This window comes from Pezoporus flaviventris, unplaced genomic scaffold, assembly GCF_033815535.1.
Source record: "Pezoporus flaviventris isolate CSIRO_AGI_PZ_B2104156 unplaced genomic scaffold, CSIRO_AGI_Pfla_v1 ptg000015l, whole genome shotgun sequence".
NCBI classification, from domain to species: domain Eukaryota; kingdom Metazoa; phylum Chordata; class Aves; order Psittaciformes; family Psittacidae; genus Pezoporus; species Pezoporus flaviventris.
The window spans coordinates 41580836-41596696 of NW_026892563.1; the positions used below are offsets into that span (position 1 = coordinate 41580836).

At 37.0% G+C, this 15861-nt stretch overlaps 1 protein-coding gene across 8 annotated transcripts in view; it reads right to left on the reverse strand.

The window, feature by feature from the left end:
- EPHA6 (EPH receptor A6) overlaps positions 1-15861 on the reverse strand; it is a 467959-nt gene that overhangs the window by 203717 nt on the left and 248381 nt on the right. For 7 of the 8 annotated variants that reach the window (XM_061454323.1, XM_061454328.1, XM_061454320.1 and 4 more), the window contains one exon: positions 15065-15400. In XM_061454323.1, coding sequence (XP_061310307.1) covers positions 15065-15400 — 336 coding nt within the window. Of the gene's footprint in view, positions 1-13997; positions 14079-15064; positions 15401-15861 lie in introns of all 8 variants that reach the window. The other variant, XM_061454327.1, reaches the window with a different exon arrangement.

Consider the following 15861-nt stretch of genomic DNA (forward strand, 5'->3'; position numbering starts at 1 on the left):
TGTGTTTGGCTGAGGTAGTGGTCACTAGCAGTCTCAATTCATCAATTTTAATTTAGACTCCCATGCCAATGGTTTTTGCTCTTAAAGCTATGACTGGCACTTATGGATTTCAAAATCAAAGGGAAAATAAACTACTGTTAAGAATTCCAACACTCAGATCAATGAAAACCTGTTTTATAATCGAGTGTGTTCCAGTTAAATCCTAGCTGCCTGACAGAAAGAATCTAACGTTTCAAACAGTTCTTTTCCCACCTTAATACTCAGAATAACTTTTTATTGCAGCAGTAAGCCTCTACTTGGTGGGCAGAAGTGGACAATTGATGTTATGTTCTCAGGAAATACTGCAAAGCAAGGTGAGTGCATCCCCCTAAAAAAGCATACACTAGTATCCAAATGGCAGACCCCGGACTGATTGTTGCTAGCGTATATGATACTATATATTATTTCACTGTTAGAAGTCAATAGCAAAAGGTTAAGAAAAAACAGTAAACAGAAGAACACATTTCATTACAGTTACTATCGTGAAAATAAATGTCAGCTATGTTTCTGAACTTCCTTGAAGGTGAATAATCTGGACTATTTGGTCCAATATCTCACATTTAGCTTTTAACTTCAGTTGGAATTCTTTTATATTCCTTTAAAAAGTTAAATAAATAAACACATATTTTTATACTATTATCATTTGCTAACAGTTTTACAAATTTAATGCATTTGCTTTTAAGAAATAAGGACTTCAGAGAGCCACCCACATATGTCTGTGTACAGTGATGGCACAAATTCACTCACCGATCCGTATCAGAAAAACAGAGTGAAGGAGAGAAACAGAAATCTGCCTATTATTCCACACTACTCTATATTATGGAATAAGAAACAACAAACCACTCTTGTTCTATGGAAACTAAGAAGTAACTTAAAAATTTTAGGAAAGACTTCTTTTGGGGGGAATGGTTTTGTTAGTTTGTTTTTCTAACCACCCTTTTCTCAAACACAGTTTTCCACCCAGGAAAAGTCTGACAGACTTTTAAAAATCTTTAATCATCTTTGGTGAATCCAATATTTTTTTGCTTTCAGATCATTAGTATCATCCAAAACCTGAAGCTTTTTCCACATTTTAACTGTGACACAGTCAAAGATGATTTGAGGGCTATTCTCTCTTTTATTGGACTCACTGTTGCTCTTTGAATTTACAGGATTATCAACCCCTATTCTACCTATTTGCCTTCAAGGATCACTGGGTTAATGTTTGTAATGTGCACACAAATGAGGATGATGTGGGATGACACTGGCCTGTTATCATGGAGACGTGTAGGCTGTTAGACTGCAGAGAAAAATATGATGATGAATAAAGGTTTCTTGAAAAACTCTCCAGCAATATAATTTGGAACCTCAAGTTTTTTTTTAATGAAAATTTCTGTACAATGTAGGTGTTTGAATTTAGTATTTGATGTTCTATTCCTAGATAAAAATAATTTCTTAAAAGAAATGAATATGTTACTTTGCATAAAAATGGCTGTGAAAGTCACCAAAAGTTAAACCATCTCTTTCATAAAAACCTGGAGCATTTGTATTACTTCCAACAAATCTGTGATAGTCTCGTTTCCTGTTGCAAACTCACAGTTCTTACAGCGACTATCTCATATTGCTTTAACTCAGAATAATGGAATCTTTTCATGCTTTAAAATCCAAACAGTATACTGTAATAACATTTACCCTTATTAAATCTTTTTATCTTTAATTACTGCAAAGGCATCTAAACAAACTCAGTAGATAAGCAGGGATTTCTAAGCAGAAAAAGAACAAAAAAGCAAAACCCTCCAAATCTGTAAGCTCATTTTTTAACACTTTATGAACAGAAAAACCTGGTCAAAATACTGGCCACCCAGTAATAAGGCTGAGAGTGTAAAGCTCACACCTTCAGATGTTTCATCTTATATCAAGACATCAGAAGTACCAGTAGAGCAGGCTGTGCTTAAATGATTTACTTTCACAGTTGCTCTACACTTCTATCGGTACGAGATAATATGTGACCTAGCATCCTTCTGAGAGAAATGCTACACTTCCAGTGAATTTTATTGATTGAGAAAGGACTAACGGCCTGGTTTGTAAAACACGCCAGTTTCCATTAAGCATCTCTGCGATGGGGCAAGATTTTCAAAGGTGCTCAGTGAACTGCAGCTCTTAGTGCTTTCCTTTCACCGAGATGCTTAATGAGAGCCGAGTTCCCTGGAAAACCTGTCGGTCCTGCAGAAAACTTGCACACACTTTTCTTACTCCCTGTGTGCATTCTCTCACTTGGTGGAACGCCTACAGTGCGCATTGGTAACTGTGTAAGAGGTACCCAACTTCTTGTGAGTCAGGTCTTTATTTTCTACCGCTTCTAGATGTCACCGCATTGCTACCTAATTCACAATACCCCACGTATATTGGGTACTTCAAATGTTTGCCTGACACTGAAAAAACTCAAACAGCAAGGTGGGAAGACATTTTACACAGACAGTAAGTAAGGGAATGCATTTCATCTATGAAATTCTTTGAAAGAGCTGGATTGGATATTTTCAATGAAAATGTAGTTTTAGTGTTACAAAGAAATGCAGCTCAGGTATCAGTCTGGTAAGCCTGAAAATATTACAATATTATTAAAATATTTCAAGGAAGTAAAATTATATTTTAGCAAAGACACTAGCATACCAGCATGTATTTAGTATATGGTAAACTTAACGAATCAGTGGCAAAGCACTATTTTCACGCTACTCATACATGTAATGACAGCTTTTAATACTATATAGATGCCTGTAGAAATAAAATTATTTAGAGAAAACAGTATGCATTTTTATCCTTTAAATTACAATTAATTACAGAATAAACTCCAGATTCTGATTTTAATTAACTTTAAACCTTCATCAACTGATAGACTGAATAATAGTGACTGGCTCATAAAAACTGACACATGTGGCACTCACACAAATTATTTTTTAAGATACTAGTCTTATTCTCCATGAAACTGCATGAGAAAGCCACATTTTTAACATTTTACAGAATACCCATCATCTTAAAATAGAAAAAAATCACACCACTGCTTAAAAGAGCTTAAATTTCTTATGTTTATGAGGATGTAAAAATTTAGTTTATCCAGAAAGTTACTGTACACATGAATACGGAAAACCAGGATCCAAACTGATTTTTCATGCAGTAGCCTGGCCTTTTGGAATTGTTCACCGCCCAGTATTGTGGCTGACATCTTGGGTGCTTACATAGAAAAGTCAGGCCATCTTTATGAATCAGTAGTGTCACAGACCAACGATTATAAAAGAAAAGCAAAAATCTTAAAGAGGAAGACAATGAAGCAAATGTGATGTTAGACAGCTTGGAAAGCAGATAAGGACAACCTGCAATAGGTCTGTGAACATGCACGGAACTGCACCAATACATATGTGGAAATGCAATGTAGAAACATTTCAGTATCATGTTAATGCCTTAGCAGTGTGGTTGGTGCAGGTGGCTCTGTGGGCAGAGGGTGGAGGTATTGGAGGACAACCTGTTTCTTTTTCCCTCAGCTCCTATGGGGTACAACACAAGAAACTATTCACAGTGAAATTTCACTTCACAGATCTTGCAAACATCCCTTTGTTCATCTGAATTTAATCACTTTTTTAGTGTTAGAGTATGTTGCATATAACAAAAGTTACCACTGAAATTGGCACCGATGAACCTGATTGTTTCACGAAAAGGTCAAGGAGATAAATGCAGATAAAGCTATGTTCTTCTTCCAGTACTAAAATAATGTACACCAGGGAACTATGTTAACACAGCTCTATAGTCACACATGGTCTCTAAAAAGGCACAGACTTGATTCTTTCATGCTGTCAACTTGCTTCTTTGACCATACAAAATCAATTTGCAAATAAAAGCCATCATTTTTAAAGATTATTAGTATTTAACACCACATTAGAAAAATGTGATTTGCTCTATTTACTCTCTCCAAATATTTCATATTCTAGTCTGAGTTGCATAAACTGAATGCTTTCCGTAAACTGGAATAGAGGGGTACTAAATATCAGTTAAAATATTTTCCCTTTATGAGAATAAATCATATCTAAGAATATATGGCAATGAGATATGAAATATTCACCTCATGTTGAATTAGTAAATGACCGTTTCTAGCTTGACAGAAAAATGTATGAGTTGAGGAAAGGTGGCAGGCTCCTATCTTTTCTCTTGCTGATAGACCATAGCCCATCATCCTTGAACTATAGACTGAATTCCCTGAATCCCATTACTCCATTACCCTATCCTGTAAAAAAACTATTTTTCAGTCCTCATTGATCTTCAATTACAGGATAAAAAGAACTGTTAGATAATTTCAGGAGGACAATATAGTTTTGAAAAACTGAGCTTACAGTTTGATAATATGTATATATGAACCAGCCATAGGAATCAGACAATCTGCTTTACAGACAGATTTGAGTTAATAGAATAAAACGATCATTCATTTCTAAACTGCAAAATACATTATTGGAAACTGTCTGAGCAACTTGTCAGAAACTCATGGGATCATACATCAACTGTTTGCAATGCATAAGAAGTTAGAATTTATAAGTCACTTAGATAATGTACATTAATCGCTGAACACTTCAATACAATTACAGATCAAGCACATGATTTAGGAGCTGCTTTCTGTATTATTTAAAATTATATGGAAAAAGCAATTCTAAAAATACTTATATTCAGACTGTATAGCACAAAGACAATTCCTCCAATTGTAGATTAATTCAATGAAGAATGGGATTTAATTAACACTGCAGCAATGTAGGGGGTTTACCATTAACTTCAGCAGACAAGTTGCAACTAGTTATCCAAATACTGTGGATGAAGGCAAAGGAAATAAAAGCAAGAGTAGAGGAAACAACAGGAGTGTTCAGGAAACGTTAGCTAAGCCAGGCTCCCCCTTGCTTTTTTATCCAGTAGGACATCTGCAACTGACTGCCAGTGAAAGAGCTCTGGGACATCAGATCAAACGTTGCAATTATTTTCCTTTCAAACGCTTGATTTAACATTTCAGTTTTCAAATACTGGGTAGTTTAGTGCACAAGATGATACTGTTATTCAAAGAAGAAACACAGTTATCAAATTGGTCTGATTTGCTGAACACACATTTTTTTAAAAAAGCATTATATTTAATATTTTAAAATCTTTTTATAGCCTAAATTCTTTAATGCACATGCCTCTTCCTTTTGCTCATGTTTTCCCTGGGAGTGGCTCTTTGATTCACCTTCTCATTTTGTCTATCATGACTCTACATGCAGACGGCAAAATCAAGCACCTGAATCTGATGCAGCGACTGCTAACTTTCATGTCACTTCAGTAAGTGAAAACAACTTACACAAAATACTCTGAATAGTTAGTCCTTCACAGAATCAGCTGCACTCACTCCAGAGGGTCAAGAAAGTATGAAACTGATTTAAAATGTCTTTATTGAAAAAGTCCACCTTAGAACCTGCAGCCGTGTCTTGTATACCTGATAATATTCCTGCTTAAGTGAAGGTTTTAGGGGAAGCCTTAAAGAGAATAAAGAAAAATATGCATATTTAATATGCAAGCATCACTTGTCAATGGAAATCAAAGATTGCATGCTGGATGGAAATAACTTTTAGCAGATTAAGAGTGTCTTTATTTTCCTTCTTTCACTCTTGGCCAGCCAAACACTGACCAATCTTGACACTAGCTGCCAACCCCTGCTTCATCATCTCCGTCCAATTACCATTGAGAGTAGAATATGAAGGCTCACTTATGACAGGGGCTGTTAAAGGCAAGATGCATTTCTATACTAAATAGTAAGTGTGCATACCCTGGCTAGTATAATCTTCTCAGAGCAACAATCTTTACTAGAAGGTTACTGGACAAGCCAGTATAAATTTTAACACAGTGGGAAAACACTTAAATATGTAACACAGATACAAAGATAGTAAACAGATGTCTCTCACTGTTAGTCTGGGCAGAAAAAGGCATAAGCATGTTATTAGAAATATTATCTTGAAGCTAACAGAACTGTAAAATAAACAGGCTTCTGAAGCTTAGGAAACTACATAATTTTGAGTCAGCTTTCAACCTTATTCCAATATGCACAACTTAATGCCATTACCGTATATAAATGAAAACTACTTCCAAACTCTGAGCCTAAGGCAAATGCGTAAGGAAGAGTCACAGCAGTGGAAGGAGAAGGGTTGTTGAGTGTAATGAAAAAACTACATTTTAAAAAGGAAATGAATCGGAGCAACCTGCTACTGACATAATTGCTCTAAAGCCCCGTAGCAAACATCAGCAGAACTGGTTTGTAATTTACCACGTCCTTCATTTTGAGCATGGTCCCTGAAGGTTTGTGTGAAAGTCGTGACATGTACAAACACAATCTGGTTTAGATTGACTAGCTGTGATGAATGTCTTCCTTTACTACCCTTCACCAAAATCACTCCTCTTGCTAAGAATGCAACAGAAGTGTTCATTTTACTTGTCCAATACTGGGAACACCAGGGTTGTGGCTGGCTTTTAGCTTGTTTGCCTGTTTGTTTTCTAATTAAATAGCTTTCAGAAATGTTTAGGTAAACTTTGAAAACAGAAGGTTCTTAATGGAACTCTGAAAAAACTTGCAAGTTGGTCCATTTACATTTGTGGCAGAGGTTTCTAATTACTTAAATCACCAGTTTATATCAGAAATATAGTGTACCCTACCCTAAGTATGATAGTCAATAATGTTTCTTCTAACTATATATCACTCACTGTGAAATGTTCCAGCTAATTGAAATGTGCTCGATTATCCTAACACGGTTCTTATCTAAGTGATGCACAGATAGCGCCAATAAGCTTATTTGAAATACTTGTTTAAAATCACCAAAGTTGATGAATAAACATCTTATTTTTAGGGGCCTTAAGAATGTGCTCAGTGCCCTCCGCAGCTACTGACTACAACAGGAACAAAGAAAATAAAGGCCTATTTCTTATACCAGTGCTTTTTGCCTACCAATTTCATAATGATTATTTTACATTTTATCCACAAATGTCCTTTTTACAAATTGAAATAAACCCTATTATTATTAAATATACAATTGCTGCAGCATTTGGATGTGGTACTTTAGTTACTGTAAATTAAATCAGAAACTTGCTGCAAACGCATGTCACACAAATTGCCGATGGTTATAAATAATAGGGTGTCATGCAGTGAAGGAATCTATTATAAAGGCTGAAAGACCACTAGTAGGTATGTTATGGTAAAAGCACAGTATTGATTAACCTCCTTCCCCTCCTCCTTCAAATTAGAATTTCATTTTATTTTCCTCATATTGCATAACTTAGAGGAACACATTCTAACTACCTCAATGGGTAATATTGGTGAACGAGAAGAAAAAGTGAATACAGTGATGTTTACTTTTCCTGCATTAAAGAAATGACTGAACATCAACATCTGCCAGAAAAAAATGAATATATTTGTTAAAGAAAATTTATAAATATTTAAAAAATCTTCAGGTTATAAATCAAGGCTGTTTTAAAACCATTTTTCACCAATGGTCACTGTGCAGTAATCAGGCATATGTGTGAAGAAACATCAGCAAAAAGTAGTTTAGATGTATAGAGGTATCAGCAGATGAAAATATGTGGGTGATAACCATGCTGCACAAACACAGCCCTTGAAACTCTGAATTCTGGCAGAAGAGCATTCAGCAGAACGTTAGTTGAACAAGTCTGAGAACTGCCATACAGCATTTTTGCCTTGCGGTTTTCTTTCCACATGTAAACGCTTAATTTCTGACATTCACTGACATAAATATGTATATGCATTCATACAGTTGAACAGACTGGCCTGAATATTCATTGCATAATGCCGAATACCTTTTTTTAAATGGATCATTTAAATGCTCAGAAAGGACTGAAAATAGAGAGTACACATCTCAAACTCTTCTTTTTGTTCGTAATCCCTCTTACTGTCTTCACATCACATTCAATACGGACTTTTACAGACTGTCCCTAGCCAGTAACCAATGAACTGATACTTCTTTTCAATTTTTTCACATAATTAGCACCAGCAGCATTGCTCTGCTCTGTACCAGGTACAGGATAAAACTATCAATACAGTTGCAGTTATCAGGTACACAAATGCCATAAATTTCTCACCTATTATCATCTATGCAAACTTCATCTTTCTTTAACGTAGCTTGAGATCTGGCAATACCTGATGGACATTGTTTTGTGTCTGTTTCATAGAATCATAGAATAGTTAGGGTTGGAAAAGACCTTAAGTTCATCAAGTTCCAGCCCCCCTGTCATGGGCAGGGACACCTCACAGTAAACCATCTCACCCAAGGCTCTGTCCAACCTGGCCTTGAACACTGCCAGGGATGGAGCATTCACAACTTCCCTGGGCAACCCATTACAGTGCCTCACCACCCTTACAGTAAAGAATTTCCTCCTTGTATCCAATCTAAACTTCCCTTGTTTAAATTTTAACCCATTACCCCTTGTCCTATCTCTACAGTCCCTAATGAAGAGTCCCTCCCCAGCATCCTTATAGCCCCCCTTCAGACACTGGAAGGCTGCTCTGAGGTCCCCACGCAGCCTTCTCTTCTCCAGGCTGAACAGCCCCAACTTTCTCAGCCTGTCTTCATACAGGAGGTAGCAGGCTTTTATGCAACCTAATACTCCATCTCAACAGTGATTAGAAACAGCTGCACCTTTAGATTTATAAACCCTTAATATAAGTAGTTTGGAAGACAGTCCAAAGGGTTTCATCATGTCATTATGAAAAGACAAGCTTTCGTGACTTTTAAGTTACAAAGGACAACCGCATCTGCAGAGATCTGAGTATTAGGGAAAAAGGAAAGCTGACTTTTACTATGGTGAAAGTCAGATGCTACTGTGGGAAGCAACTCGGAATGAGCAAAAAGGGAATGAGCATCCTGAAACTCTACTGTCATCAGCCAGAAGGATTAGTCCTGATAAACTGCCCTGGTACTGACAATTAGACATTTTTGTGACAGTTGGATTGGGCTCTTAACAACTTACATCATCTGCATCGTTATTATAATGCTATGTGCCATTAATTCATGGTGATAATCATGCTTATTCCTGGAAGAGACACTGAAATCCTCCCATGCATTCCTTAGTTCCACTGCTCTAAGCGACTGGTAAGAAGTTGCTTTTGCTACACACACACACACCATCCACACTGGCCTACAAGTATGTCTGAGCAGCCACCTGTACTAGGAACAATACATTTGCTGCAACTTATTTGGAAACAGGAATCAAATGAAAGGCAATCCCCTTCAGAAACTGGCAAGATTCTACCATCAGATTAGGAAACATCACCTAGCATATGTCTGCCTGTGACTTACATAAAATAAAATGTATTAGACAAAGAAATCCTGCCAGATTTGCAGTTTCAGAGTCTGCCTGAAAATGTCAGCTAGTCACAGGCTGCCAACAGCAGACAGACACCGCAAAACTAGACAGGTCTTTAATACAGTGATAGGGTGTGTGCCCTCGCAGAGCGAATTCTCTCATGCCTCAAACTTTGTCCACTGGTACAAGGTCTTTGATGTCACGGGGACCAGTCACTCACAAACTGCAGAACTGAGGAGGGAGAAAATGAGATTTCTGGGATGCAGTGGCAGGAGGAGCGTTTTCCTAGTGTAAACTTTCCACCAAGGCAGGAAAGACATGCAGAACAATGCCTGCAAAGTGTCCCATGGCTACACTGTGATTCAGGGGAGGTCACTGCTGTGGGACTTGCAGGTGAAATGTGAGCTCAGGGCTGCCAGCATGGAGTCCCACAGGAGGAGCATGAAACGGTGAAGATGCAGAGCAGACAATGAGGAACATATTCAGTCAGTGAAACACTATAGCTTTGGAGTGCCACTCCTCAGTGATGCAGTTGAAATGGTGAACTGAAATGGGGCAGGCCACTGTCTGTCTGTATAATCATGTACTTAGGATGTCTCATGACTCTCCTACTGCCCTGCATAGTGTAACGTTAAAAACCCCTCTGTTCTCAGGGAATAGAACACAGGAATATCCGCTGGGTAAATGTGTATGTGGACTATTATTTGGAAATAGGAACTATTGTTTTAAGTTCTGGTTTGCTTAATTATTCATTACTTGCTGCTTCAATTATGCATGAAAAACCTCAAGTAGTTCTGAATTTTCTTTGGGCAATGCAGACTCCAAGGCATGCTAAGAAAGTTAAATAGTGAGGTGTCTCTTCCTTCCATTAGTCAAAAGAGAAACATAAATTACAAGTCAGCATATAATTCTCTGCTTCTTCACACAATGATTTAAAGTCAATTGAGTACAATTACTTCATACTCAGCATATTTATTGCTTTATAAAACTTTCTTGCTCCCACAAAGAACAGGCTTCCAGGCACTTTTCTGAACAACAGTATTGTTAAATATTTTTTGATTATTATTTCCAAAAACCACGTTTTACCTTTCAGTTGTTTTCAACTTATTTTAGCAGTGTTTTGGGGAAGCAGTTAATACGCACTAATGCTCTTCCTTGAACAGGGACTTTGCTTAAGTGCTTTTCTGAGCAAAACCTCGCGTTTATCTGTCCGTTTGTCTGAATTTAAAGTCATGATTATTTTGGTATCTCAACACATTCTGCAAATAAGCCACACAAAAGTAGAATACAGCTTCCTCTCCTCATCTCTCCATCTGCAGCATCTACACATCCTAATGCATCCCTACCCCATCCTTGTTTGTGTTGGACAAGACACAGCACATGCTGTGATCATAGAGGAACTACCTATATTTTTTCTTTACTGACTAGCCAACAGACAGGTTAAGTGGTTGATCAGCTGGCTGCATCTCTAGTCCAGTAAGCATTATGTAGCTGAAACTTGCTTTTCAACTTACAGACCCCAACCAAGAGCTTGGGGACTCTTAAGTGATCATGGCAGAGGGGTTGGAACTAGAGGATCTTAAGGTCTTTTCCAACCCTAACTATGCTATGATTTGTCACTACTCTGCTCAAACGAACATTGTATCTGTGAATTCTATTTCTCTGTTATTGAGCTCATGCTGGCTAATAGTTTCACAGTTCTTTAGAGAGCCTGGCAGACAATGTGACCGCAGGAACTTTGTTTCCTCATGAAGTCTGGAGGAGAAAAAGCCAAAACCAATATTGAAATTTATGAATACTTTTACCAAATTAATAGCTAAAAAAAATCATGAATGCCACAAAGTTTATTTTGTATTTCTTACATTAATGTTAATAATTATCTCTTTTTTTTTAGTACTTGATCAGGTCTGGTAATGCTTTAGTCATCAATTTGCAAACTGGATGCAGTTTGCAAAGCCTTTTCAAAGTGTTACTTTCCTTTAGTCCGCTTCTTGTCATTGTCAGAGCTGAGCAGTTAACTTAATCTTGTTGATGCTGGTGATTGCATGAGGAGGCATTTAAATTTTAATATTAGTTGCGGTAGAGCTCTGTGCATAAAGATGAGCCTTAATCGCTTTTGAATTAGTTCACTTCTGCTGTCAGCAAATATTCTCCCTCTCTGATGCTCTCGGACTACTCCACTCACTACCTATGGTAGAGCAATTCGGCAGTTTCTATGGATGTCTACAGTACTCTCATTGCATCACTTTATTCAGCAGAATGCCAACAGCAGTTATCTTCTCCAAAAAGAGAAAAAAAAATTGCACATTTGAAGAAGTACCTGTTAATTTCATGTAAACCATCAAAAAGAAAGGGCCACTAGAGGGAAGTAAATCCAACATGCTTGAAGAAAATAAAAGGCTAGCTCCTCAGCTACTATAAATTAATGTAGCTAACAGAATGGGCTGGATTTACAACAGCTGAAGATATCATCCTATATTCTTAACAGAGATACAACAATTGAAGATTTTATATATTTCTGAAGACTGATGTATTTCAAAGAGGTCTAGCACTTCATGCAATATGGATACCAAAAACTTCAAAACAGTATGTAACAAAAAATTACATATAAGAAGGTGGTATTAACACAGGATAAATACGTTCTGCGATAAACACGGGGATAACATGGGATAAATAATATATATATAGTATTTATCTATATCTATCTATCTATAAATACTATATATATACACACTACTATAATACGGGATAAATATTAACATGGGATAAATACTATATATATCTATCTGTCTATAAATACTATATATATATATATACACACACTACTATAATATGGGATAAATATTAACACGGGATAAATACGATCTAGATGTTCCATATTAGCCATAAATCAAAAGAGAAAATTTGGTTTCAAGCACTGTGTCTGAACTTCTGGTAATGTAGTCCTTGCACACATTAAGATATTTTTGATTTGTTGTCACATCACAGAATCATAGAATAGTTAGGGTTGGAAAGGACCTTAAGATCATCCAGTTCCACCCCCCCTGCCATGGGCAGGGACACCTCACACTAAACCATGGCACCCAAGGCTCTGTCCAACCTGGCCTTGAACACCTCCAGGGATGGAGCATTCACAGCTTCCCTGGGCAACCCATTCCAGTGCTTCACCACCCTTACAGTAAAGAACTTCTTCCTTACATCCAATCTAAACTTCCCCTGTTTAAGTTTGAACACGTTACCCCTTGTCCTATCACTACAGTCCTTAATGAAGAGTCCATCAGGTATATAATCTTGGATCTTTGTTTTCTACAAACCTGTGTGCAAACCGGCAGCACCATGCAATAAGTACTATCCCTTTCAGCGTAATTAAGATTATAAGGAAAGACTGTAATAGTGAATTTACTGTTTGGAGGCATAGACGGAAAAAGAAATGCAACGTAGAGGCGATTATTTAGTATTTTTGGTAAATACGGCAAAAGCAAAACTATAAAATTTTTACTGATAGCTGACTACCAATACAAATAAAAAAGGGCACAAATGCTTTTATCTGAGAACTTCAAAGTGATTTATAAACATCAGTAAAATCTCTGCAATGTTCTGAAGTTTTAGTTCTACAGCTTCCTTTTCTGAGGTTAGATGCCCTAGTTTTTTCTGTATCACTTATTTATGACTAAAAGTAACTCACAGAAATGTTTACTGTCCTCTCAATAATTTCCATCAATGAAAACACCATTAATCTTTTCCCATTTTTCATATGACATTATCTTTTCCTCTTTTACTGCTAAATATATAGTTACTGTGCTTACAATTTTATACAACCACACCGCTTGCAAGCCTACAGAAATGGTTTTATCTTTATAACCACATTTTATAGACGCCACCATTTCACTTATTACAATGCTTTCTCCTGCAGAGCTCCCTATTTATACCCAAATAAACTGACAGATATTCTGGAAATCTGGTCTTAAATTCTCTGAAGCCCTTCCAACAGCATTTTTAGTAACGTTAGAATTATTATAGGGAATGCAAGCAGTTTACACTTTAGAGTTTATTGTCAGTGTGTCACAAATTATCAAAACATCTTTTCCCCGTTTTGAGTAAACTGCAGTGAAAATCTACATCCTTAAACCAGGAATGGGCAACAGAAAAAGACGTATTATTTCTTAAAAGTCCACCACTTAAATACACATCATAAGCTGTGTTCACACAGCTGTTAGCCAGTCTAAAATCAAACCATATCTCTGGTGACCTTCACCTGTGCATGCTTGGTGACTTGCATTTAATACCATGTAACAAAACATCTAAAAGTAAATATACATAGCAGTAGCTTCTGGTACCATGGTGGTTTTTTTCCTTTAATGAGAAAGGAAAAGGGAGATATAGGCTCACAACATGATACACAGCCTTAGAGTTTAAGAAAAATCTCCGTGCAAGGCATATATAATTTTAGGCATCTTACAGTTTTTCTCTTACCATCCTCACATGAACAACAAGTCAGTAGTTTCTGTGTTGTTTACTGAATATTATTAGTATTATCATTACTGTCATTATCATCATCACAGCAAGCTGTTAATTTTTGTATGCCCAAAGGCAAGCAAGTAATTACTTACTCATCAACACAACTACTTGTCCTAAATAAACAGGTAAGCAGATTTTTGCAAGCCTCATCAGTGAAGGAACCCAAGGCCTTCCTACAAGTGGAACACTAACAGGATCCTCCTGAACATTAGCAATTTTACTAAATACTTTCATATTATCAAAGGTCTTCTACTTAAAACGGGAGCTTTACCAGTTTGGTTCCTGTTCTACATTAAACACTTCAGCTACAGTTGCAATGTCACTGCACAGCAGGTGGAAAACATTTCTGGAACAAATGTCAGCAAGGGATCATTTTGAAATAGCCTTCTCATCTACAGTAACACAAGGCAGAAGACAACATTGCTATATAGATTGCTTTGTTGGTAAGCTACAATGCTGTTTCCTGGCACAGCAAGTGTTTCTAAACATGGAAAAGGAATAGGCTGCAGAAATAAACAAAAACACAGAGCTCTTAATTTCCCATGTTTCTCATAAAAGTTGACCTTGGACATCAATTTGAACTGAAATTGCAGGAAAAAGCTGCTCAAAACCAATAATACAAAGTTGACAATTAAAGAAACAAGAAAATCTATTAGGATACCTCACATAAGGAAATGGTTCATACGGATGCTCAAACACCTTACAGTGAAGCATGCTGTATTAGTACTATGAAACAAGGATACTAAAGGAAGTGAATTCACTTTCATTTCACCTTTGAATTCTGAAGTTGTAATGGATACTACGGTGTTTTATTCTTTCAATACTAAAATTGTAAGGAAAGACATGGAAAAGAACCAGATGCAGAGTCCAGTTATGATGAACCACTAATACAGTCAGTCTCAGGTAATTAAAGCTTGCACTTAATTTTAAACAGGAAGGTATATTTTCGTGCCCTGTGTAATGGGGTCAAGGCCAAGTGCCAAAAGCATTTAATGCCCTCATCAGCAGAAGCTGAAAGTCCTCACAAAAAGCAATACCACTTAGCAATCTGCAAAACATCCTAACTTGCTGACCCAGACTTCCAAGAAACAAAATGATCCCTCTTAGACGTGTATAGATGACAGGGGCACAGTAACAGACATACAGCACTGGCACTTACCATCTTGGTCTGTGGTAATCGTGATAGCTGTGAACTGCTTGGGAGAGAAACTCAGCTCTGAGACCCCATTCGTGGCTTCTATTTCAAAGGTGTAGTTCACGTGCGACACAAAGTCAAGCACTGTCACAGAGGAGTTGATGAGACCGGTGTGCCTGGGGATGAAACGGATACCTCCCCCACAGATCTCACACTGGCTGGCATCAGACCCACATTTCTTACAGATGACACTGTAAGTGAGATCTTTTCTTCCTCCAGTATCACTCGGGGGGCTCCATTCCAACATGAGAGCTGTTTCATTAATGTTAAAAATCACATTCCTTGGAGCAGAAGGTGGCCCTGCGGAGAAGGAGGGGAAAGCCTAATAAGTGACAGTTGTCTAATTTGGAGAGAATAAATAAATAGATAAACAGATAAAAGAAACCACAAAAATATGTTAGTCTTAAGGCATTTATTTGCAAATAGAAGCTGCAAGAGTTATATATCAGTAATGTAAAATCCTTGAAAATTAAGCAGGAATAATAAATGGGTGAAATCATAAAAAGCTGAATAATCTAAATAAATTAGAATTAATACAGAAATAATTTAAGGCAACATAAAAGTGACTTGGGAATGTCAAACCTAGACTCGATAACACGAACTTGCACTAAATAGCTCGTGATCTTGTGGGATGCTGCCATAGAGCTTTAACCACAACATTTACTTCCTTATGTTATGTCAAGGAAGGTAGGCTTTCCTGGTGCTTATAATCTTTGATGTTTTAAAAGAGTCAAATTGAATGATAAATAAATAACAGCGTT